Source organism: Silurus meridionalis, chromosome 8, assembly GCF_014805685.1.
Source record: "Silurus meridionalis isolate SWU-2019-XX chromosome 8, ASM1480568v1, whole genome shotgun sequence".
In the NCBI taxonomy this organism is placed as follows: Eukaryota; Metazoa; Chordata; class Actinopteri; order Siluriformes; family Siluridae; genus Silurus; species Silurus meridionalis.
In genome coordinates, this window is record NC_060891.1 from 7197159 (window position 1) to 7224233 (window position 27075).

The 27075-nt window shown below is 40.0% G+C and overlaps 1 protein-coding gene across 1 annotated transcript in view; it reads right to left on the bottom strand.

Moving 5' to 3' along the window:
* The window catches only part of LOC124389836 (ryanodine receptor 3-like), a 462748-nt gene that overhangs the window by 288268 nt on the left and 147405 nt on the right, over window positions 1-27075 (bottom strand). Inside the window, exons 20-21 of the mRNA XM_046855362.1 lie at window positions 20059-20275; window positions 12103-12207 (exon numbers count right to left, since the gene is read on the bottom strand). Of these exons, the coding sequence (XP_046711318.1) occupies window positions 12103-12207; window positions 20059-20275 (322 nt within the window). The remainder of the gene's footprint in view (window positions 1-12102; window positions 12208-20058; window positions 20276-27075) is intronic.

The following is a 27075-nucleotide window of genomic DNA, read 5'->3' on the forward strand; positions in this document are numbered from 1 at the left end:
AATGACATTAACTTTCATACAACAATAAGGACATATAATAATCCATATCCTTCTCTTCCTTTCATCTCTCTCTCTCTCCCTCTCTCTCTCTCGGTCGAGTTAAACATGCTCCTGAGGTTCCAGTGACCACTGTTCCTGCCCCCCTTCCTTCCGTGGATCTTCCCACTTCGTCCAGGCCTGCCTCTGGATAGTGTTCTCTTCTATTGTAGGCCACTCTGTGCAGCTGGGGATGGTTCTCATCAATGCCTTGGGTGGCAACTGGATCCTGGACTTCCTGACTGGGAGACCTCAGTCAGTCAGGATCGGGAACAGCATCTCCAGCACCACCACACTGAGCACTGGGGCCCCCCAGGGCTGTATGCTTAGCCCACTGCTGTTTACCTTGCTGACTCACGACTGTGTACAGAGCGACCAATCTCCACTGATTATTGATGGATCCTCAGTGGAGATGAGTGGAGGAAAACCCACCTCCCTCCCCCCATCCTGTCCATGTTCTACAGAGGGACCATTGAAAGCATCTTGAGCAGCTGCATCACTGCCTGGTTTGGGAATTGCACTGTCTCGGACCGCAAGTCCCTACAGAGGATAGTGAGGACAGCTGAGAAGATCATCGGAGTCTCTCTTCCCTCTATCATGGACATTTACACTACACGCTGCATCCGCAAAGCACACAGCATTGTGGACGATCTCACACACCCCTCACACACACTTTTTACACTCCTACCATCAGGAAAACGGTTCCGAAGCATTCGGGCCGCCACAACAAGACTATGCAACAGTTTCTTTCCACAAGCCATCAGGCTTCTCAACACACAGAACTGAAACGGAACTCTCTCTCACACACACACACACCCACTTAAATGTGTGTAACGAACTGTAAAATTTTCCTGGACTTAACACTTAACACACACTCATCACTCATCTCAATCCATTCCACCACCATTCATTTATTTATTATTTATTATTATTCTCAACTATACCATACTCTTAACTGCTGTTTTTTGCACATTTATCATTTATCACTGTATTATACTGTTTACATGCTGTATTTTTGCACTACATTGTTCTGTTTATACTCACTACTGGGATATAGTTTTTAGTTTTTATAGTTTTTACAGTCTTCTCGTACAGTACTGTATAATCAAGTATACAGTAGGTTTACTGGTCGGTGCTATATTAGGTTTTGTGTCTTGTCTTGTGTCGTCTGTCTGTACTGTCTGTCTGCACTGTCTGTCTGCACTAGGTTGCACTCGATGCACTTTATGTAACTTGTGTTGTAGCTCTATGTTGTTTGTTTGTTGTTGTTTAGTGTAGCACCAGGGTTCTGGAGAAACGTTGTCTCGTTTTTACTGTATACTGTGTACCACTGTGTATAGTAGAAATGACTAAAAAACCTCTTGACTTGACTTGGTTCCTCGAAATTCCAGAGTAAGAAAGGGAGCTTTGAGGATGGATTTGGACTGTATTAATGTCAACTGTCTGCTACATTGACTCAGGACTACAGTTTGCTTCTGATCATCACTGTACCCTGCAACATCGTTTATCTGCAATAAATGGACATTCGGTGCAACCCAGATGAAAATGGTTCCCTCTTGAGTCTGGTTCCTCTCAAGGTTTCTTCCTTATGCCATCTCAGGGAGTTTTTCCTTGCCACAGTTGCCACCGGCTTGCTCATCAGGGACAAACTTACTTATAAAGAACATATTAATTTTTTATCACCATATTATCTGTGTAAAGCTGCTTTGAGACAATGTTCATTGTTAAAAGCGCTATATAAATAAAAATAAATTGAATTTAATTGCTTTGCCATTCTTGGAGCCAGGATGAGATTTGATGGTGAAGTGGAAGCTTGTGAGAAATAGGGCCCGCAGGTATTGGAGGATTTTGTGGTCCATGATCACCTTAAAGGGGTGTGCCGCCCCTTCCAGCCAGTGATACCATTTCTCAAGCTCTAGTTTTATGACCAGAAGCTCCTGGTTCCTGATGTCATAATTCTGTTTCGCGGGGGAGAGCTTTCTTCGATGAGAAGGTGCATGGTCGGCACCGTGGAGGGTTTCCCCGACTGCTGGGATAAGGTGGCCTCTGCACCAGTGGAGCAGGCGTCCACTTCCACGATAAATGGGAGCTGGGGATCTGGGTGTCTAAGGAGAGAAGCGACACTGAACCTCCTTTTCAGTTCCTGGAAGGCCTCCTCGGCCTCTGGGGTCCACACAAAGGTCTTGGCCTTCCCCTTCAGTAGAGAGGTGAAGCCCTGGATGAACCGCCGGTAGAAATTAGCAAAACCCAGAAAGCGCTGGAGCTCCTTGGTAGCTGCCGGACAGGGCCAGTCCAGCACTGCCTTCAACTTCCCCTGGTCCATCTGTACTCCTGACTAACTGATTTTACATCCCAGGAACTGCACCTCCAACTGGTAGAAGTCACACTTTTTTAGATTTAAGTAGAGGTGAAGTTTCGGTAGCTGCTCCAGGACTTGAGTGACATGGCCACGGTGTTCCATAGGGTCTCAGGAGAAGATGAGGATGTCATCAATGTACACAATCACTAACCGGTGGAGGAATGGCCTAAACACCTCGTTTATGAACGTTTGGAACACCGCGGGAGAAATAGACAATCCGTACAGCATGACCTGATACTTATAGCGATTGATAAAGGCCATCTTCTACTCATCACCTATCTCATACTCATCATAACAGGGGGATCAGGGTCAGATGTAGATGGTGCAGGTGGTGTAGGCAATGTTTCTTTCACTGGTGGCTCCACTCGAGGACGTCACATGGGTTCCAAGAGAACTTAGGTGAGTGTTGTGCCAGCCATTAAGAATTTGATCTCCTCGAGATGGAATAAGACAATAAGACCTAGACAATGACCACCGGGACACAGTATTTCACCCAACCACACCCTAAGGGTTTCCACTTGGATTGTCTGAACCACGAGCTCCCGTGCTGTTCTCTCCTGGCCCAGCTGAAGGTGCTCTAGGCATTCTTGGGAGATGAAGTTGCGGAATCTACAAGGGCAGAGACCCTTGTAGAGAGGCGACACTCTCTCTCTTGTTTCGTTAACCATTGGGAACCGACTTGCATGGGTTCGGGTTCTGACGGGTGGAATAGAGGTGTGTTGGGGGGCCGGGTTTCGTCTCTGAGGAACAACAGGCCGTCAGCTGCTGGGAAATGCAGATCAATCACTGAATAAACACTTCCAGTCCCAGCGCGTCACCATAGATGGCCAGCTTAATGTCTGGGTTCAATCCTTGTCGGTATGCCCCCATGAGAGCAGTTTCATTCCAGCCACTGCTGGCAGCTAGGGAGCGAAAGTGCAGACTGTACTCTATCAGTAGGGAGGATTCTTGGCGCAGGTTAAAGAGTTAATCTGCCGTGGTGATGGCTCCAGTGGCGGTGCAGAAAACCACAGCAAAGTGGTTTGTAAACGGAGCGTAGGAGGTGGTTATGGCGCTATTGGCGCTCCATATGGCTCTCGCCCATGACAGAGCTTTCCCGGTTAGCAAAGAGATTAGAAACGCTACATTGGATCAGTTGGTGGGAAACTTGTGAGGCTGCATCTCTATATAGAGTTTGACCTGCAGGAGGAAGCCATTGCACTCGGCCACGTCTCCAGAATTAGAAGCCAGAAGAGCCATCGGGCTTGCTGGAGGTGAGTGGTAAAGCCCGGCTTGTAGAAGGCGGCGCGAAGGCCTCCCAGAGAGTGGCGGCGAGTTACTTGATGGGATCCGAGATGGGAACCGGCTGAAGAAAGTTATCGGTTCAGGGTCCGACCTTCTGTCACGCATGGATCAAGAGTCAGAAACCGGAATCAAGTCAATAAGCTTTACTTGCCTTAGTACATGAAGCTGGAGCTTCCAGAGAAGCAAACACCAGAAAACTGGTGGGATACAGAGCATAGGTAGTCCAGAGATGATCTGTAGTGTAAACTGTAGATCAGATGGTGAGCGAGTGGGAATGGGGGCCTTATAAAGGGGCCAAACTTACACTTATAAAGAACATTAATTTTTTATCACCACATTATCTGTGTAAAGCTTGCTTTGAGACAATGTTCATTGTTAAAAGCGCTATACAAATAAAAATGAATTGAACTGAATTGAATATAATGGGGAGTGAGGATTGGAGACAGGTGTGGGTGATTAATAGGATGGTGAGGCTGAGCAAGTGGGCTGAGTGCAGAGAGGGAGGCATGGCTGGTGGTTCTCTGACAGGTATATTCAGGTTTTAGAGCAGAAAATGTTTCCATGCAGACTACATATTTTTCAGGAAAGTCATTGCATATTTGAGCAACGCTAACTGCATCTACTACAACATAGAAGAGTATGGGTGCTGAACTGTCCTGCCTGCAGTTTAGACCTTTCACCATTTAAAAATATTTGGTGCAGAACACCCAAAACTGATGAGCAGCTCGAATCCTGTATCGCACACATATGGGATAACATTCCTCTCCCAAAGCTTCAGCAACTGGTCTCCTGAGTTCCCAGATATATACAGACATATACAGAGTATACAGACAGAAACTATTATGCTATATGGGCTGTATCAGCTTTAAGACCTCCTGCAATCATCAAAATGACCTTAATGTTTCCTTAAAAATTTATAAATGCTAAGTTTAAACATTAGCTTTTTTGTTCAGTTTTATTGAGAATAGAAAATGGGTTTATGAGATTTGCATTGTTTATAATTTACATTTTACAGTGTCCCAACTGTACGTTTATGGAATTGAGGTTGACATATCTCTTTATAAAAAGCACTAAACACTATGTATGTATGTATGTATGTATAGATGGGCCCCAAGTTGGTTCAATGGTTTGAATTAAGTTTTTTTTTATCTTACGATGACTTTAGCGATACGTCAAAATTGTAAAAAATAAAATAAAAAATAAAAAAAATAATAATAATTTTTCATGCAAAAGGCACAGGCAGCAGTGTAAGATGTACAATACATTGGACACACAGCTGGGACCCAGTCAGCAAACAAATTTAGCCCAGACTTGGCATTCATCTGGCACAGCTGGCATTCATCCGGCACTGGCATACAGCATGTTTGGCAGAGGTGCTACCGATTTTAAGGCGGCTCACAAGACATGGGCCAGATGTCATTTGTAGTATTCGGCCCAGATGTCAAGTATACATATGTGGGCCACATACGTATGGCCAATCTTAACCCATATTTAAAATCCATTTCAAATACCTTTGAGTAAAATCCCAATGTTTTAATTCACAAAGATTCCATCTTTCTGTGTCTAATGCCTTCAAGTTAATCCAGGCAACAATAAAGATTTATATTTCTAAATTATGAAAATCAACTGTAATTGTTTGATTTCAGTTGATAAGGTTTTTGCGATAATTTAAATTTGTAGACAAATAAACCACCAATTAATACAGTCTAAACATTTTCATTATATTTAATCCTTAGCTAAATCTAAAACTACTGGGCATGCGCACATCAGTATATCATAATTTTTGTCACACTGTATAATAATAGTAAAGGTGAAATAGTGGAACACTTATTTTGGTCATGTCATTACACTCAGGAATTTTGGTATGATATTGGTGTTTTTGTTAAATTGAAGATTTTGCCAGAATTTTCATTACAAATGAGAAATGTTATATTTGGGTATTTTGACTCAGACCCCACAAAAGAAATTTTTTTTTATTATAAATTTAATTATTTTCTTAAGTTTACCTGTCTTTGTGGTCTTTTTTAAGAGATATAGAACATTATATACATTTTTACCGGAAATAACTTTTACCTAGCGTGCACCAATCATGATTTTTAAAACCTGGAAATGCGAAATTGGCCTATCAGAGCAAAGTTGGCCAAAAGGCACAATTATAATTTGCAATGCTTCATGGGATTGTAGTTTTATTTACCCAGTTAGCCGTGACACAGTTGTTTCAGTAGCACGTGAACGCAGTTTTAATCTAATTTAACTGTTACGTGTTGTAAATACAATAAACAAACATGCCACTACTCCTAAAAAAAGTAATTCATTGTTTCAGGGACTCTAAAGCTCAGAGTTTTCGATAGCATGTGAAATGTGTGTTTTAATTATAATTAATGGTTTTTAATTAGTGGTTTTAATTAATCATCAAGCTTTTTTGCTTTTTCAGAATCAAACAGAGGCTGAAAAAAAGCTTTTCTTTTTCTGGTATTTCATTTTCATTATAGTCTATTAAAACTTTTTAATAATCTGTATTTTTTTTTTAGGAGGAAGAACAAAAGGCTTCAGTAAAGGTACAGTATGGAAAAGGTTTGGAAGTACAATGATAGGAGCAATTCCAGAAGGAGCAGAAACATGGACATTTAAGTGTCATAGTTCGAGTAAATCTTGTTCCTGAACAGAAACATGGACGTTCAAGTGTTATAGGTACAGTAACTCTTGTTCCTGACCAGAAACAGGGATGATCAAGCGTTACATTTAACTTCATGAACAATAACATAGCGGAGAACTTCTACTTGTTTTATTTTTGCTTTTTAATTGCAGAACTGAAGAGGTAGTATTTTATAGAGTTTTTGTACAAGTGTATATGTCAGGTTTCAATGATTTCAATGATGGTAAATATAATTAAATATTTGTTCAGAATACTGTCATTTTTGTGACTATTCATTTGGGAGGGGTGTGTATCAAGTGGCCTGGTTATGTTTTTTTAAGGCTGACATGTGGAACCTATCTGGTCCAGTGTATAGGACCACAATTCAGCTATGGTCATACAGGTGGGTGAGCTATGGATCTGTCATGGCCCTTTTATGGCCCATATTTTGGCTGCCAGGTTTAGTTAACCTATGGATTATGCTCAGGTGTGGCTAAGTTTTGGGCTTTCTGCTGTTGATATGGTTTACTTATGGTTGTATTTTGGTTCCAATGTCATATTTTGACCTGGCCCAATTCAGGACCAGTTATGGGTATTTAACTTGGCCCTTGTTTGGAATCCAGACCCGGTCCACACTAGGACCATAATTCATTGCGGTATGTGGGCCAAGCAAAAGCTGGTTGTGTGGGCCAGAGAAAAATTGCTATGTGGAGATGAGCTTATTTATCGCCCTGTGAGATGCCCCACTCCCGCTAGCGGTCGACGTTGTAAAGTTGTCTCAGTGTGAATTTTTTTCTGTTTAAAACAGTTTCAAACAGTAATTTTAGTGATAAAAGCATGTCTTCTAAGCGCCCAAGTATGTCTCCTGCTGGTAATGAAAAACATAAGAGGAAAGCAATCAGTTTAGAGCAGAAAATGAAAATTATAAATTAGCATAAAGCAGGAAAGGCTGTCAAAGTCATAGCACCATATTTGTGACTTACAATGGGGTCCATTTTACATAAATAATTGCTATTATTTATTTAAAACTTGTCAGTACAGTATCTCATTCTAACTGCTTATTCTAACTTTCCATCAGTTTTGTTACAAAGTGTAGCACAAGGAAATTCATAACTAATGGAGAATAACGGATTGCTGTTTGTCAGTTGCACAGTATGCAAAGACATACTGAATATTCACTAAAATGCTTTTGTCAAGGCCAAAGTAAATTGCTTACATTAAAGTGCATACATTACAGAGACAGGTGATTCTTTAAAGTTTTTCTTTAAAGGTTTTCCTTAAAGTACACTGAATACAATTAACAAATACAATATACAATACACACAGAATGTGTAAAGCAAGAAATATACAGTACACACTTTTGCACTCAAGTTAGTAACTAGTATAAAGTGACAAACTGCCAGTAGTACAAGTGTGTAAAATAAATTTATTGGCACTGGGAGTGTACATGAGCTGGCCTACAAACCCTATAGGAGTATAGCCTGCTAGTAAAAACTGTTCTTTATCAGGCTTGTCAGTAAGGAGATCCTGTTCTAATCAGAGTTTTGGTTGTGGCAGAGCAGCCATACCATACAGTAATGCATCCAGTCAGACTACTATCTATGGAACAGTGATAGAGTTTGTGAGGATTTTAGCAACCTGCTTAAGATTTAGCAAGAAATAAAGTCTAAGGGTACTGCTCTCCTCTGCTTGTGAATGTAAATGCTGTAAATGTGAATGAGAAAATTACATTTATTAAAAGGATTTTTATTTGTTTCATGAAGGTCTACCATTTCCTCATTCCACTGTTACCACAGGGAGTGTCACACATAACAGTAATGCTATGTATGGGGACTTGTTTTAGACAATAGTCAATTAAATAGGCATTAACAATTTAGACAATGACGTGCTAAAATCATCCATGCTGGTAGATTTTCAGAAAGAAAAGGACTCAGCAATTATACACTTCACATCCAAATCTTATCAGTATTATTTAGGTTATTTTAAATAACCATAGTTACTTGTAGGAGAAATGTAAGTATCTGCAATTATAAAATGACATCATGTATTCTTACTGAGTAAACAATTAGCATTATTTAGTAGGCAAATTGTTAATGAACAACTACCGTATTTTCCAGACTATAAGCCGCTACTTTTTTCCCACGTTTTGAACCCCGCGGCTTAAACAATAAAGCGGCTAATTTATGGATTTTTCCTGGGTTTTTCCCGGTTTCACAAGCGTCATGCCGCCAAAAAACTGAGCCCCGTAACATTAGACCAATGAAATTGCTGAACGGGTTAAGGTGAACCAATGAAACTCTTAATATTAAATCGCACTTACAGTGAACTGGCCCGCACCACATCATAAATATAGATGAGGTTCCTCTGAAGTTTGACCTGCCTCTTACTCGGACTGTCAACAGGAAATGTGCTTTAAAAAAACGCACTTTACCTGTGTGTTCTGAGCTGCACTGCATCGGGAGAAAAGCTTCCACCGATGGTGATTTTTGAACGCACGATGATGCCAAACGATAAACTCCCGAGAGAAATTGTTGTGAAAGAAAGGAGAAAGACAGTGACCAATGACTTTCTTAGTAGGCTAGGTTTAGATCCAAGCACTGTCTTTCGTTAAAGCCTGTGTAAAGTTCATTTGATTCAATGTAGGCACCTGCTTCTTATAGACAGGTGTGGCGTATTTATGTTCAAAATGAAAGATTTTAAAATTCAGTGGGTGCGGCTTATATTTGAGTGCGCTTGATAGTCCGGCAATTATGGTAGTTCACTTATCCTTAAGTTTTTTAATACGTTTAGAAAATGTATTACAGTATAGTGCTTGTTACTAGCATTGTCTTTTCTTAAGCTATGACATGATTTATGAATACAGATTAATTAACATACCAACTTATATTTTGTAATGTAATATACTGTATTTTGTTATATATGAATTCCTTTCTGTAAGTGAGGCATCACTGCTAGACAAAGTGTTGGAACAGCATGCCAACAGCAATCGAGGGAAGCACCCATCATAATCTAATAGTGTAAAGCAATTAACAACTGTGCAGAATACATTTATAATTTGATTGTGGTTCTCCAGCCAAATACTAAATCACTCCAGTGTTAACAAGGCTCCTGGACCTCTGTGAGGGCAGACTAACAAGTGAAAAACTTGACCTGACACAATATTCGCTCTTGCCCTAATTAAACACTATTAACATACTGAAAATGGAAAGAAAAACTGGCCTGAATACAAATAAAATATTCATAGTAGTTGTACATAGAACTATGATCAATATACCTCGCTAGATATTGATCAAATTTATAGTACATACAAAGTGCTGAGATTCTGATTATTTTCCCATTAAGGGCCTATATTGGTGTTACAGCAATAATTCGTTTTAAATACAAAAATAAATTATAAAGGTCTGACTTAACAGACAGAAATCAATTTGGCTAAACAGAATGAATAAAATAGGAATAATAAACAGCAATTTAAAATGGGTTACTGAGAAATTAAGAACAGATTCAAAGTCTACTCATGTACAAAGTCTACTCATGTACATGTCTACTGCTCATGTATAAATCTTAATTGGCCAAGATGGCGGTGCGGCAGTAGCTCACAGCGGCTGCTCCGGACCCACTTTGTACTACTTTTACTTTGTAGCCTGCCTTACTCAACACATGGACATCGGAGCAACCGGTGTCCCTGTGTACAACCGCAAAACCCTCAAAGAACTCAAAAATAACCCAAACAACACAATAAATGATGACCTGCGGCAGAAGCTACGCGACCTCGGCGTGCTTCGAGAACCAGGCCTTCAGAACTCGGCATCGCCTGCGGCGGATGGACAGAGGAGGGGGAATCGACAGTGCTGCGCGAGGAAGCGCGGAAAGCGAGCGGGTGCTAATGCTAGGCTAAAAGCTAACCCTAGCCAGCCTGCTCTTCCATCTCTACTGCTGGCAAATGTTTGCTCCCTGGACAATAAATTGGACTGCATCAGACACCAAACAAGCTACTCAGCATGAGTACAGACACTGCTGCGTTTTTGTGTTCACTGAGACGTGGCTGAGCGACAGAGTTCCGGACGCCACCATTCAAAAAGAAAAAAAAAAAAAAAAAAAAAAAAGAGACTCCGCCTTTAGAGCAGGGGACAAGGCGGCCTTGAAAACAGCAAGGGCCAAACTGTCCTGTGCCATCAGAGAGGCACACGCCAAGAGAATCCACGGCCACTTCCAGGACAGCGGAGACACCTGGAGCATGTGGCAGGGCATCCAGGCGATCACGAACTACAAGACATCACCTGCTTGTGACCGTGATGCCTCCCTCGCAGATGCGCTGAACGACTTTTACACCTGGTTCGAGGTGCAGAACAACATGGTGGTGAGGAAGACCATCCCTCCCTCCCAATGACCAGGTGCTCTGTCTAACCACAGCTGAAGTAAGGAAAAATCTATGCACAGTTAACCCACAGAAGTCTGCTGGACCAGACAACATTACTGGCAGAGTGCTCAGGGAATGTGCACAACAGCTAGCGGATGTCTTCACTGACATCTTTAACATCTCCCTGAGCAGTGCCACTGATCCTACATGCCTCAAGACGACGACCATCATTCCCATGCTGAAGAAGTCTACTGTCTCCTGCCTCAATGACTATCGTCCCATTGCACTCACACCCATTGTGATGAAGTGCTTCGAGAGGCTCATATCAAGTTCGCCGATGACACAACAGTGGTGGGTCTCATCAGCAAGAACGACGAGTCAACATACAGAGAGGAGGTGCAATGGTTAACAGCCTGGTGTGGAGCCAACAACCTGTCTCTGAACGTGGACAAAACTAAAGAGATGGTTGCTGACTTCAGGAGAACAAAGAGTGACCATTCCCCACTAAACATCGATGGATCCTCAGTGGAGATCGTCAAGAGCACCAAATTCCTTGGTATTCACCTGGCAGATAACCTTACCTGGTCACTCAACTCCAGCTCCATCACCAAAAAAGCCCAGCAGCGTCTCTACTTCCTGAGAAGGCTGAGGAAAGCTCAGTGCATGTGTGCAGGTTGCAGATTGGCCCTCCCTCTGTATTAATTTGATCAGCAAATTATAAAAGAGAAAGCGAAATGAAGCACAGAACAAGGTTTTGCTATATAACTGACAACTATTAAATTTTTTTTGAGAAATTAAATCTGTGTATGTATCAAAGGGTTTTTGTGTTTAACATGTTCAGCACTAAAATGCATGATTGAGTTAACACTAGATAAGTATATACCTGTATTTTTCAGCATTGAATACATCAATAATCCTGACCAAATAGCCTATTCCATTTGGAGAAATGCAGCCCTAAACTATAACTGCCTTGGGTCTGGTTGCTGTGGTCAGTCTTGACATGGTGTATGACCTGTGACATGAAACTGTCTTCCACAACCTCACATTAGTAGCTGAGAAGCAGAGTTTGACTGGACCTCACCCAGTTGTAAGCCTCCTTCACTGCTGTTTCGGTTTTAGTTAATGACTACTTTTCAACAAACATATGAAATCAACATAAACACCTGCTTGGTATAATTGGTTAATTATACACCTGACTTTGACTTTTGAAGTCTGACCTGACTTTGTGCAAGTGCATAAAATATACAAGTGTAAGAATTGAAAGCCAAAAGTTAGTCACACCAAATATCGATTTTATTTAGAAAATTCTTCTGTTTGGTCACTTTGCCTTTTGTATATTGTTAAAAATAAACAATTAAAATATATTTTGAAATCATTCTTGCTTTTCCATATATATATATATATATATGAAAATATAATAATATATCGAACCTTGCCATAAGACCAGCCCAGTTCAATCTTGTTCATGGCCCAGAGTTCATGGATGTTCCCAGCCAACCTGTCACGTACTTTCTCGAGGTGAGGAGGCATGACAATCTGTGACAAAAAAAAAGGGTTTACAATGGGTCATTTAGAGATATAAATTATTTATAATATATTCGAATGTTGATCATTATGTTCATCAACTATTTTTTGGTTGTGTAGCATCTGATATGTTTCTTTTAATCAATATTTAAAATACTTCAGTGACAGTGTGCGATAATGTGAACTCACTGGACAATCAGACAAAATAGGTGCCAACAGCACAATACATACAATCATTCATTGACATACCAAGAACTTTAACTGTTTTAGGCCTCAGTCATTCGAATAGGAGAAAAAAAATCTGAGACTTTACGGCTATTTTGGGACTATATAACAGGCAGGCTGGTTGGTTTAAAAAATGCTGATCTCCTCACATCATTCTTTAGAGTTTTCACAGAATCATGTAATAAACAACAACATCCAGTAGGTAGCAGTTCTGCAGGTGGAAATGCCTTGAGAGAGGTCAGAAAACTGTTTTAGGCTGACAGGAATGCTAAAGAAACTTGCATATCCACTATTTACAACCATTATGATAGAAATTCATCTCAGAATGCAGAATATATCGAGAAGCTGGCTAAAGCAGCAAAAAAACACCTCAGGTTCTAATCCTGTCAGCCAAGAACAAGAATAAACCTCATCCTTTGTTTTCCTATTTTCCTCCTTTCTAGTGGCTCCATCCTCAGCATTCTCCTACCGGTGTGCCCCATGTCCCTCCTCTGCACGTGTCCAAACCATCTCAATCGTGTCTCCCTCACCTTGTCTCAAAAACGTCCTACATGTGCTGTCCCTCTTATAAACTTGCTTCTAATCCTGTCCATCCTCGTCACTCCCAACAAAAACCTCTTCAGCTCTGCTACCTACATCTCTACCCCCTGTCTCTTACTCAATGCCACTGTCTCTAAACCAGACAACAGCAGGTCTCACCACATGCCTATAAACTTTCCCTTTCACCTTTGCAGATACCCTTCTATCACAAATCACTCCTGCCACTCTTTTCCACCCATTCGACCCTCCCTGCACTCTTTTCTTCACTTCTCTAACACACGCTTCATTACTTTGCACTGTTGATCCCAGGTACCTGAACTCCTCCACTTTTACATCTCACCCTATGCTCCTCCTCCTTAAAACAAGTATTCGCCATTGCTATTTCCATCCTTATAGTTAAATCTACCACCATCTGCCCTTCCACATTCCTCTCCCTAAGGCCATACCTACCCATCACCTCCTCATCACATCTGTTCCCTTCACCAATATGCCCATTAAAGTCTGCCCCAATCACCAATCTTTCATTCCTAGCTACACCTTCTACCACTTCATCTAATTCACTACAGAATTTTTCCTTCTCCTCCAGCTCACAACCCACTTGTGGAGCATAGGCATTGATTACATTTATCATCACTACATCAACTTCCAGCTTCACATCCATTACCCTTTTAGAAACTCTCTTCACCTCCACTACACTCTTACTAAACTCTTTCTTCACCCCTACATAATTTCTCTTTCAATCCACACCATGATAGAACAGTTAAAACCCACCTTTAATGTTCCTGGCCTTACTCCATCATATCAGCTACCTCTCTCCCTTTACTCCCTCTCTCATTGTACCAACGTTTAAAATATCAACCCTAAACTCCACTCTCCTACACCTTTCCTTTACCTGCTGTCTCTGTAGACGTCTTTCTCCTCTCCTTTTCCTCCTTCGGCCAACAGTAGCCCAATTTCCACCGGTACCCTGTTGGCTACCCTGAATTTCTGATTCGTGATCCGCATATTTGATTTGGCACATGTTTTACGCTGGATGCCCTTCCTAACGCAACCCTCCCCATTTATCGGCTTGGGACCAGCACTAAGAGTGCACTGGCTTGTGCAACCCTAATGGCTGGGTTGACTGTTTCAGATTAGATAAGTTTAGTTAATGGAATGGAAGCTCAATGTACACATGCCTCTGTGCAGCTAAAGATATGGAAAAGTTTCAATGACAATAAAATATATAAGGTATCTCACAAAAGTAAGTACACCCCTCAAATTTTAGCAACCATTTTTCTTCTCAAGATAATACTATAAAATTTGAGTATATATATATATATATATATATATATATATATATATATATATATATATATATATATATATACACATTTTAGGGTAGTTAATGTGCAGCTTGTTTAGCAGTATAGATTTACTGTCCTAAAAACATTTAACATAGCCAAAATAGCTGGCAACAAAAGTGAAAGCACCCTAAGTGGTAACAGCTGTACGTCATGTAACCATGCAAAGCCATATGTCCTAGTCATGTTCATGTTTTTGTCTGCTTGACAGGACAGTATCATGTCTTAGAGCAGTTAAAATGTGATGGTTTAATTCCCTCATTTGAGAATTAGAATTGTTGCTCTTTACAAAGAGAACCCTAAACCTTATTATAAGAAGATCGGTAACAACATGAAACTGAGCTGCAGTACAGTGGCCAGAGTCATACAGAGGTTTTCCAAAATGGATTGCATTGAAACTTGAAACAATTTTGCAAACGCACTTTGCTGTGTGTCAGGTGCAGGCTTAAAAAAAACACACTGCCAACACTGCTTTTGAGGTAACAGAAGCAGAAGGTCCATTTGTCAGTGCTGCATACACTGCACACTGCAACAAGTCAGTTTGAATGGCCGTCCTCCTAAGATGGCTCATAAGAAAGCAAGCAAACAGATGAAAACAACCTGTCCAAAAGCATGAATTACTGGAAACACATGTCCTGTAATCTGATAAAAAAGAAGAAAAACTTGTTTGTAGTGGTAGCAACATGGTCTGGGGCTGCTGGTACTGGGGGCTGTGGTTCATTGAGGAAAACATGTATTCCAACATATACTGTAACATTTTGAAGCAGAACATCATGCTTTCCTTTCAGAAACTGACCCGAATGGCAGTTTACCAACATAATAACGACTCCAAACACACCACCAAAATGACAACTGACTTGCTAAGGAAGTTGAAGGTGTAGGTGATGTAGCGAATTCTGTAATGAGAATCATCCAGGAATCAAACTTTACCTTAATAAAGGGGCTCGAACTTAAACACGCATCGTTTAAGTTGGTAAACAGTTACTTGCATTGGCATTGTTGCTAAACAACTCCAGATGCTGTACCCAGGAAACGCATTCCCATTGGAATATCTTTGAAGGTGGAAAGAGCAGAGAACCATCTGTTAATTGCCTTTGTGTCATGAGGGAAGATACTTAGACATGAAACGTAGACATTGGAGTTTCTCTACTTTCTCCTGCAGCTCTGGGTCCTTTTCATCTTCCATCCTGCACTGGTTCTGAGTCTCTGCCAATAGTTGGACCATTTGACCATGAGCAAGTGCCAGGAGCCTCCTCAGCTTGGAACCTTAGTGCTGATTGTCGTCAAGGGCTCACATGCTGCAGATCACTAGGAGCCTTAGGCAGAAGGGTACCAGTCAGGGCATTGAAAAAGGACTCTAGTTGATCCCAGTGGGTATCAGGGCAGGATGATTGGGACATGCTGGCTCATTTGCTAAGAGACAAAGACAGCACAATGGGCCAATGCAAGTTCTCACAGTATTAGTGGGTTGTGCTAAAAAGCGAGTATGTATTATATGTCCAGTCTGACCGGACAAGTTCAGACAGTTAGCAAAGGGTAGGTCAGGCTGGCGGCGTGATTACCTAATAGATCACGTAAAGATTTGGCTACCTCGGGTTGCTAAGCTTTCCTTGATGATTCTCAACAGTTAGGTCTTTACCCCACACCAAAACTAAATAAAGAGAAAACAAACAAATCAACTACTTAAAAGGGATAGAGCAGACCTAGACCTGTGACTGCTGTTAAGGGTTAGGACGGGTCTTTACAGAAAAAGGGGTGCTGTTGGTGTTAACACATAGATTATTGGTCTTGCTTGGATAGCTGGAGCAGGCTAAACACATTAAAGGTTGAGGGAAAACCTAATCTACTTTTTGAGGTTTTGCCTGGAGTTAACAAAGTGCACAGACTGGACTATCAGTACTGGGGCATAGGTACCCAAGTCCAACTCCAGTGCACCAGGTACAGCAGGATGGGTGGCTCCGCTTGGGGTGTTTCACTGCGGAGGCAACCTTCCTTCATTGACCAAGGGGAAGTGCTACAAAGAGGTAAACTTAAATAGCAGAACACTTAAATGTAAATATAGCTTCAAACTCTGTTTAAATTTAATTTCAATAAGTGAGAGGAGATGGGAAGAAAACAACTGATAAAACAATAATTATAGAGAAAATGAACAAAACCAGGAGGATGAGACAGAAGCCGACCTGTTCAAGAAGGTCAACTAGCTAAAGAGGGAGAGTTCACACACACTGAAGTTAGGAGTTTAGAAGTTGCAAAGTGCTAGACACTTAAACACCCCGCCATCTAGTGTTACTCAAAGGTATTGTGCCCTAAATTACTTCAGTGGTGATTGGGAGTGATCACATTTGGTGTGAGATTACTCTCAACCATATGCATTATGTGACTTTGTTACAAACTGATTGTTTGAATTTGTGCCACTTAACGGCACAAGAGGAAGATGCCACGATTACTTCACTGCACCCAAAAATAAATACCTCAGATAAGGTTTTTATGAGATCAGAGGAACATAGCTCAAATCAATCCTTATCGAACTGAAGGAAGATTTCCACATTACAACAGATCCTAAGAGTTTGTGCCACTTAAAAGCACCAAGGAATGAGGCAGGATTTTCTCGCTGTACCCACAAATAAACGAGCAACAGGTTTTTTTTGCTGTTGTTATGCATCAGATATCTTAACATTTGCGCCATTTAGCAGATGCCCTTGTCCAGAGCGACGTACAAAAGTGCTTTAAATCTCTAGCAATAAATAAATCAACACTGGTACACTAGATTACAAACTTTATATAAATATAACTCATGAATTTTACAAAGCAAACTTGGAAAGTGCTAATTTAAGTGTTTCAGGAAGAGGTAGGTCTTCAACAGTCACTTAAAGATAGCCAGGGACTTGCTGTACGGGAAGTTTATTCCACCACCTCGGTGCCAGAACAGAGAAGAGCCTTGAAGTATACTTACATCTTATTCTGAGAGAAGGTGGTACCAGTCGAGCAGTGCTGGAGGATATCAGACAGTGTGGTGCAGTGCGAGGTGTGATGAGGTCTCTGAGGTAAGATGGTGCTGGTCCATTTTTGGCAAGCATCATTTGGCAAGTTTTGATTCTAATATGTGCAGCTACTGAAAGCCAGTGAAGGGAGCACAGCAGTGGGGTGGTGTGGAAGAACTTGGCAGATTGAACACAAGTTGTGCAGCTGTGTTTTGGATCATTTGCAGTGGACGAATAGCGTTTAGAGAAAGACCTGCCAGCAGAGAGTTGCAGTAGTCCAGTCTCGAAATGACAAGAGTCTGAACAGGCACCTGGGCAGCCTGTCTGGACAGAAATGGTCAAATCCTTTAGATGTTGTAGAGAAGAAATCGACATGAACAAGCCACATCTTTACTGAACTGAGGGAAGATTTCTTCATTCCAACAGGCGATTTTGACATTAGAATGTACAGAAAAGAGATTTTTTCATATTTACTGAGTGGTTTTAATATTATGACTGCAGTTTGACTAATTGTTATTAATTGTTGGACAAATAAAGGCCATTAAAGTCCACATTGCTACTTCTCACTCTAAGCCTGCATAATATATAAATTGACAGCTCACAAAGCAAAGTTTGAACAACTTGCTTGCATTCTCCACCATTATATGTGGCGAATTAGCTTGCAAAAATATCTATGAATAATTTTAACGAGTTATAATTAATTATAAATATTTAGATTAAATCTTAGAATTAACGGTAATAGAATCAATGTTACAATTATTTGATCTGTTCATCCACCGAGCAGACAGTATATTCTCATTAATTCTAGTAAAGGTTATCTCCCCAGCCAAGAAAGAAACAACTTCTTACTTTATACCTTACCAGCTGTAACTTTAGCATATAGCAGAATTAGTATTTAGTGACTTTTAATTGTGAGCAGCACTCAGAGACAATCACTTGTAACAGAAGGCATTTAATGAATGGGACTACACCTAACACAGGACTTAACTAAACACAAACATACAGATAAAGAAAGAGTAATTTGGAAAAAGAGAGAGAGAGAGAGAGAGAGAGAGAGAGAGAGAGAGAAAGAGAAATGACAAGTTTAGCCTTAATTGTCCACAACCTAATGAGAATAATTAAGGAATCAAAATTCAGGGTTCGAACTTAAACACGCATCAAGGTAGTTGGTATACAGTTACAGTTGCATTGGCTTTGTTACCGAACAAGAGTCCAGATGTGGTAGACATTTAGACATTGGTAGTCCATTAGAAGGAAGTTGAATGTTTCACCAGGTTCTCCTAAAGATCAGAGTACACTTTCTTGAAGGTAAAGCTGCCGGAAGATCAGATTTTTTGAGAAAATCTGTCACAAAGGGTTTGAGCAATGATTGGTGTGTGTTCAGGGCCTTTAATGGTCCCATAGCCACACCCATCTTTGGTAGATCAGCCAAATCATACAAAGTTCAGTATGAACTTTGAAAGGGAAAAACTTTCTTTGTCTCCATTTGCATGTTTACGGCTGGTCTGGAGAACTGAATGAATTTTTAAACAGTAAGGTACCCTTCACAATCATATAGCATACAGCATAAATAAAATTTGATTTGATTTGAGTTTAAAAAATAGAGAGCAGATCATTTGATACCAGGGAAGGAAGAAAGGAATAGAAAGCATTAAGGAAGAGATAAATTGATGCATCTGGATATAAGCCTTTGAAGTGTAACTAATACCAGTACAGAGTTGTAGCTAGGATTATATGATAAAGGGGAAATACATACAACACATGCATATATCATACAGAGTTTGGAACACTTTATTATTGCCTAAATAAAGAAAAGTCCTTGTTTTGTGCATCACACCCAGAGTACTGGTGCCTGGTGCAGGGTGTGAAATGCCTTTCCATTGGATTGTCTTTGAAATTAGGTGGAGTGACCAAAGAAATGTCTGTTTATTGCCTTTGTGTCGTGAGGGAAGATACTTAAACATGAAATCCCCAAAATAACTGTAGAGGTTGAGATCCAGTCTGTAATTTATATGCAGATGTTAAGGGTTATGCAGATGTTAAGATGTTAAGGGTACACAAGTTAAGGATTAAAAGGGGTGTCTGGGACATAAAATCCAAATCCTAATAATCAACAAATTATCCTATGCAGACGCAACAGTGATGAAGTGGCCAACTATGTCTCCAGACTTGAACCCTAATGAGAACCTGTGAGGCATCATCGAGCAGAAGGTGGAGAAGTGCCATGTGTCTAACATGCAGCAGCTCTCTGATGTCATTATGGAGGAGTGGAAGAGGATCCAATCAACAACCTGTGCTGCTCTGGTGAATTTAGAAAACAGTAAATCTGTACTGCTATACAAGCTGCACACTGACTACTTACGGTTTATCTGATTTACATTTCTATAGTATTGTCCCTTGAGAACATATAATAAAATGATTTCTGAAATGCACAAAAGTGAGTACACCCCAACATGTTAAAATGTCAACAGTTATGTGATTTCTAATTACACTTTCTTTCATTTTGTGAGGCAGGAATGCAAAAGGATGCCATTCCTTTAAACCAATTTACCTACATGCATGCTTTTTAAAGGTGGGAAGAGACTATTGATCCCAGAGGCACAAAGTGACAACATGTGCAGAGACAGTAACCCAAGCTCATGATTTCAGTAGAGATGACTAATACGTACAGAAATAGCTACCCTCTCACAATTTTCACATGAATTTCACTTCTGTCAATGTTATTATTCTTGTATTGGCTTATTAAGTGAAGGACAATGACTTAATATTCTTACATGAGAGGTGTCCACTGGTGTGGGTATAAAAGAAGCCTGGGAGAGAAATTGTGCAGTGCCCAGCAAGTCTCTCACTCCATCCACGTCCCTTTTGTATTCCTTCACTGGTTCGACACGCACCCTTTCTTTAGGAAGCAGTGCCTCATAGCAGGGTGCATAGCCTGAAGGAGGCAGGAACTTAAATTCACCATGACGACCACCTAAAAGAAAGCGCACCCTGCAGAGATAAACAATAGCTGAATGTGTTAACATAAAAATGAAAATAAGCATGCTCTGCAGATCTGAATCCTTCAATCCATATGCTTAAGAAATTAAGTCTGCCATTACTTTCTATGCATGATATTTCTGTGTGTTTACAAAACATGATACAAGAGTTATTATAAATTATGCAATTTGAGCTCTGCTATAGACTACTCTGTAAAGAATGAGAGTGAGATTTCTGTTTAGATTTTTGGGTGGCTGTATAGATTGGTATATTGAACAGTCCACATCAACCAACATCAAATGCTTATCTATCGACAATGTAAAGACTCCTTTTGGCTTATTTGCTTTCTTGCATACAGAAATGAAAATAACAGACCCAAACTGATTTACAGTCTCTGAAATGTTTACCTTTTCTAAAAGCTCCTAGTCTGACATGCCTACTAACTAATGGAATCAATTCCCTATAAAGTTTTGAATATTTTTTCATTCAGTTACTTCTCTAAAACCAAACACCCACTTAAACATACACACATACATTAAAATAAATGCACAGATGAAATAAAAATAAAATCATGAGCCCAAGTTTCAGATTTATTAATATGTTCACCACAAGCTCAATGCTCAGCTTTAGAGCTCTAAGCCATTTAAATTAGTCGTCCCATATTAATATTCAGCATGGCAATGAAAATATACCTTTTACAAATTACCTGCAAAAAAAGACAAATAAATAAGTGAAAACCTTCATAGAACAGTCAAGGTTCTATGTGTATATACACTACACAATCAAAAGTTTGGACACACCTTCTCCTTAAGAGTTTTTCTCTTCATTTGTATTATTTTCAACATTGCATATCAATACAGAATACATCCAAACTATGAATATGTATGGAATTACGTAGTAAACAAAAAAGTGTTCACACTCATGCATTCTCTCATCAGATTCACGATAGTCACCTGGAATGGTTTCCAATTCACAGGTGTTTCTTGTCAAGAGTTAATTTGTGACTGTTCTTGTGTTCTTAATGTGCTTTAGACCATCTGTTGTCTTACACAGAGGTCAGTACAGAGTCAATCTATAGTACAGAATCTCTAATTTAGTAAAAAGTGTAGTAAAAAGACAGTCAAATATTGCATTTAAGAAATAAAGGTCAGTTTATCAAAAAAAAAAAAAACTCTCAAGAACTTTAAATGTATTCCCAAGTGCAGTCACACCTCATGAGGTTTCATGAGGACCATCCCAGAAAAGAAAGACAAGAGCCACTTCTGCTGCAAATGATACGTTTATTAGAATTTCCAGCCTCAGAAACTGCTGATTTACAGCACCTCAGTTTAAAGCCCGCTTAAATGCTTTTCAGATTTGTAGGCATATTTCAGCATCTACTGTTCAGAGAACACCAGCCAGACTAGCCAGGCCTTCATTCTTAAATTGCAGCAATAAAACCATTCATTTAGAATAACAACAAGCATTCTTAGGATTGTGCCAAGAAGCTTAAGGAATAGACAGTCTTTTGGTCTAATTAGCCCAAATTTAAGATTTTTGTTTTTAACCGCCTTTTTGGTCAGTGTGTGTGTATCATGTAAGCATGAAGGTACACCCCTTGTTTAATTCTGTGACTGTAAAATAACTTGTTTGTTTTGTATGAAAATCAGTCTCTTATATCCTTGTGGAGGAATTTTGGCTCACTCTTCTTTACAGTGCTGCTTTAGTTAATTGATGTTAATGCACAGCTCTCTTAAGGTATTGCCACAGTAGTTCAATCTAGTTAAGGTCAAGACTTTGACTGGGCCATTGCATCACCTTGATTCTCGATTTTAGCCATTCTGTTGTAGATTTGCTGGTGCTCTTGAGTTCACTGTGCGTTATCGGCAAACATCTATAATTTGGTCTTACTTAGAACTGGTCACACTTGCTTATGATCAATTAATGAAGGGCATTTAATTTGCAGCACCTGACTATTAATTGGCTTCTTAATTCCTACAGAAGTGGAAAGGTGTACTTCACACATAGCATTTCCATTTTGGTTTTTGGTGTTAATGATACCACGTAAAATGTCAGGTGTTGCTGTACATTTGAGGTTGTATTTACAATTTAATATATTTGTATTTGAGACCTGCTTTTTTACTACTTTACTATTTTCAACACATACATATAAGTGCGCATATATACAGCGGGGAAAATAAGTATTTGACACATCAGCATTTTTATCAGTAAGGGGATTTCTAAGTGGGCTATTGACACAAAATGTCCACCAGATGTAGCCATCAAGCCAAATATTGAATTCATTCAAAGAAATCAGAACATTTAAGTATACAAGTTGAGTCATAATAAATAAAGTGAAATGACACAGGGAATGAGTATTTACCACACACTTTATTCACCGTAATTTCCGGACTATAAAGCGCACCCATATATAAGCCGCACCCACTGAATTTGAATAAAGCTGTTGCCAAGAAAAAAAAAAACACGAGTTTTGGAAACCTGTCTGTGCTTATATGATTTCTGTTGCAACTGGAGTTAGCGAGCTATACATTCTCTCGGGAGTTTATCTTTTGGCATCGTTGTGCGTTTAAAAATCACCACCGGTGGAAGTTTTTTCTCTCGATGCCATGCAGCTCAGAACACAGGTGCGTTTTTTTCGTTTCTGTTCGGAAATTTCATTGGTCTAATGTTATGTCGCTCAGGTTTTTGGCTTGAAGTTTGTGAAACCGGAAAAAAAACAGGAAAAATCCATAAATTAGCTGCTCTGTTGTTTAAGCTGCGGGGTTCAAAACGTGGGAAAAAATAGAGGCTTATAGTCCGAAAAATATGGTCATACTTTTTAGAAAAGCCTTTGTTGGTGATTACAGCTTCCAGATGCCTCTTGTATGGGGAGACCAGTCATCTGCATTGCTCAGGAGTGATTCTGGCCCATTCTTCCACACAAATGGTCTTTAAATCTTGAAGGTTCCTTGGGCCTTTTTTATGAACTTTGATCTTCAGTCCTCTTTTATACTGGATCGGTCAAGGCCTGGGTTAACAACAACCACCACAGGTATCGTTAGCCGACAGGGTACCGGTGGAAATTGGGCTACTGTTGGCCGAAGGAGGAGAAGGAGAGGAGGAAGATGTCTACAGAGATGGCAGGAAAAGGAGCAGTGTAGGAGAGTGGAGGATCTGGTTGGTACTTTAAATGTTGGTACTATGAAGGGTAAAGGGAGAGAGATAGCTGATATGATGGAGAGGAGAAAGGTAGATATGTTGTGTGTTCAGGAGACCAAGTGGAAAGGAAGTAAGACCAGGAACATTGGAGGTGGGTTTAAACTGTTCTATTATGGTGTGGATGGAACGAGAAATGGTGTAGGGGTGATTCTGAAGGAAGAGTACAGTAAGTGTGTAGTGGAGGTGAAGAGAGTTTCTGATAGGGCAATGATCCTAAAGCTGGAAGTTGAAGGGGTGATGATAAATGTCACCAGTGCTTATGCTCCACAAGTGGGTTGTGAGATGGAGAGAAGGTAAAATTCTGGAGTGAGTTGGATGAAGTGGTAGAAGGTATACCGAGGAATGAAAGATAGGTGATTGGGGCAGATTTCAATGGGCATGTAGGTGAAGGGAACATAGGTGATAAGAAGGTGATTGGTAGGTATGGCTTTAAGGAGAGGAATGTGGAAGGGCAGATGGTGGTAGATTTTGCTAAAAGAATGGAAATAGCAGTGGTGAACAATTATTTTAAGAAGGAGGAGGATCATAGGGTGACATACAAGAGTGGAGGAAGGTGCACACAGGTGGACTATGTTCTTTTTTTTTTTTTTTATAATTCAACTTTTTTTATTGTTCAACAGTCCAAACTTCAAAGTACATCAACATCAACACGCCATTTAGTAATCATCTTTGCTATTACACATTCAGCCACTAGTCACTGTCAGTGGAATACAATTATGATTAATTACAATTACAATTATAAGCACATGGAAATTAAACAGTTGTTGATCAGTCCCACTTATTCAAACCAATTTTATATGTTGCCAGAAATGATCCCACGTTTTCTTCATGCCTCCCCCACTATGCAATCTCCCCAACATGCTCTCGTACGAAGCAATTTTAATCATCCCATCAATCCAATCTTTCCAGTCTGGGGTTTTGGGGCATTTCCAATTGCGTAAATCCATCCTGGCAGCTGTAATACAACCAATCTTAACTAGAGTGAACACATTCTTTGTTATGTTGGGTACCACCGATTTATCTCCCAGAAGTCATAGTCGTGGTTCCACAGGTATGTTAGATCCCATTCACTCTTGCATTACTCCCAGAATTTTACACCAAAATGGATGAACTAAGGAACATTCCCAAATCATATGCAAATAAGTACCCTCTTCTTCCTTACATTTCCAGCACAGATTATTTCCAGCTATATCCATTCTGTAAAGCCTGGATGGTATATAATAATATCTATGTACTACTTTGTAATGAATGAATATCCCCCTAGCTTCCCTTATGTTTTTACCCACATTAAATATGATGTACAGCCAATCGTTTTCATGGATATCTATCCCCAAGTCCTTTTGCCAAATGGTCCTCAGGTTCTCACAGGTATCTGCATTTACATTAAGCATTGATTTGTAACACATAGAAGCAGTCTGAACTACATGCGGCAACTGAAGATAGGCATAAACAGGGTTATCACTCGTATTAGATTTGCTCTTGACACAGTGTCTAATCTGCAGATTCTTCCAAAAATGTCCTTGACCCCCAATATTATATTTTCCCACCAATTCAGAGTATGACATAAAAACTCAATTTTCATACAAAGCACCAATTACAGTTACCCCTTTAAGATGCCATTGTTCCCAAAACACACTTGCTTTACCTATGCAAATTTCAGGATTCCTTCATAGTGATGCATACGACTGTCTATAATGTGATGTCTTGCACAGTTTATAAATTTTGTTCCAAACATGTCTTGAGTGCATTGTCACTGGATTTGAGTCCCATTTAGCTCCAGAGCATTGTGAAAGACCGTTAATGGGATGAAATGGTGAGGCCAGTTTCTGTTCTATCTTGATCCAGTCCAACTCAGAATCTGTCTTGTCCCAATGCTTAGCCAGCTTGGCCATTTCAAAAGAAAGATTATACAATCTCACATCAGGTAATCCAAGGCCCCCTTGTCCCTTGGGGAAGTAAATTTACTCATTTTAATCCTCTGTCTTTTTCCATTCCATAAAAAGTCCTTGATAATTTTGTATCATCATGGATATATAATTGAACTGTGAAGCAATAACCATCATGACAACATTGACTTTACCCAACAGACAGAGTTTCAGATGTTCCCACTTTGTGCTTTAACTTTGACAGCAGCGGCTCATAATTCAACATCATTATATCCTCCAAGTTCTGTGTTAGTTTAACCCCAAGGTATGTCATACCTTTTGGAATCCATTTAAAACCGAATTGGGTCACTGTATGGGAATGACATGTTCTAGATATTTTCATAGCCTCAGACTTCTTCCAATTTATTTTGTATCCTGACACTTTTGAATATAATTGTATAACACTCATTAATGTAGGTAAAGATTTGAGAGGATCACGAGATAACAAAATATCATCCGCATATAACATCAACTTGTACTCCAACCCCTCCCCCACCCCCTTTACTCCCATAATTTTTGGGTCCGCCCTGATCATAATGGCCAGAGGTTCCAAAACCATCGGGAATAACAAGGGGACAGCGGGCACCCCTGACGAGTACCTCTTTTTATTGTAAAAAATGAGGAAGTCACGCCATTTGTCATCACTGCTGCTCTAGGATTTTTATATAATAAACTAATCCAGGACCTATATATACGACCAAACCCAAAATTTGAGAGGGCTGCGGCCAAAAAGCCCCATTCCACCCTGTCGAAAGCCTTTTCGGCATCCAAGGATATAGCTGCGATCAGGGTGTTTTCTGAGGAATTTAGCCACATCAGATGAATTAGCCTTCTCATATTATCGGCTGATGACCTTCCCTTAATGAAGCCCACTTGGTCTTTATAGAATATACTTGGAAGAACCTTCTCTAACCGTGACGCCAAAATTCTCGCCAACACCTTACAGTCCACATTGATAAGACTTACTGACCTAAAATTAGCCGGATCAGTTAAATCCCTATCTTTCTCAGTGTTATCAATGCCTCCATGAAAGTACCAGGCAATTCTCCAGTCTCAAACGCCTCTATATAGACTTCTTTTAGAATTGGAGCCACTATATCAACATACTTCATATAATATTCGGCTGGAAACCCGTCCGCCCCTGGCGATTTACCAGATTTTATAGAGGTGATTGCAGCTTTGATCTCCTCTTCTGTAATAGGAAGGTCTAGAGACTTAGATTGCAATGTATCTAACTTAGGCAACTCTATATTAGAAAAAAACTGTTCCAGTTCTTCTCCATCTAGATTAGCAGATGTATATAAATGTTCATAAAACGTATAAAAGACCTCATTTATTTCTTTCGTCAATGATACCATAGTATCTCCTTTCTTAATTAAAACCTGGTCCGCAGCCTAAATAGTGCATTCAGCTTTTCTATTATATATATCGTGTAACTGAAATTTATATCTACAAATATCCTGATATAAATCATTAGAGGAGTGTCTAGCCAGCTACATCTCCAATGTACAAATTGTTGCTTTCAAGTTCTTAACCAAGTCTCTTCCCTCCTTCTTCTTTCTAGCTGTCTGTGCAATCAGTTTCCCTATAATATATGCCTTTGAGGCCTCGAATACAGATGCCAACCTATCAGTGCTTCCCCATACAATACAAAAAGGAGGTCAGATCGTCAGCCAACAATCTGCTAAA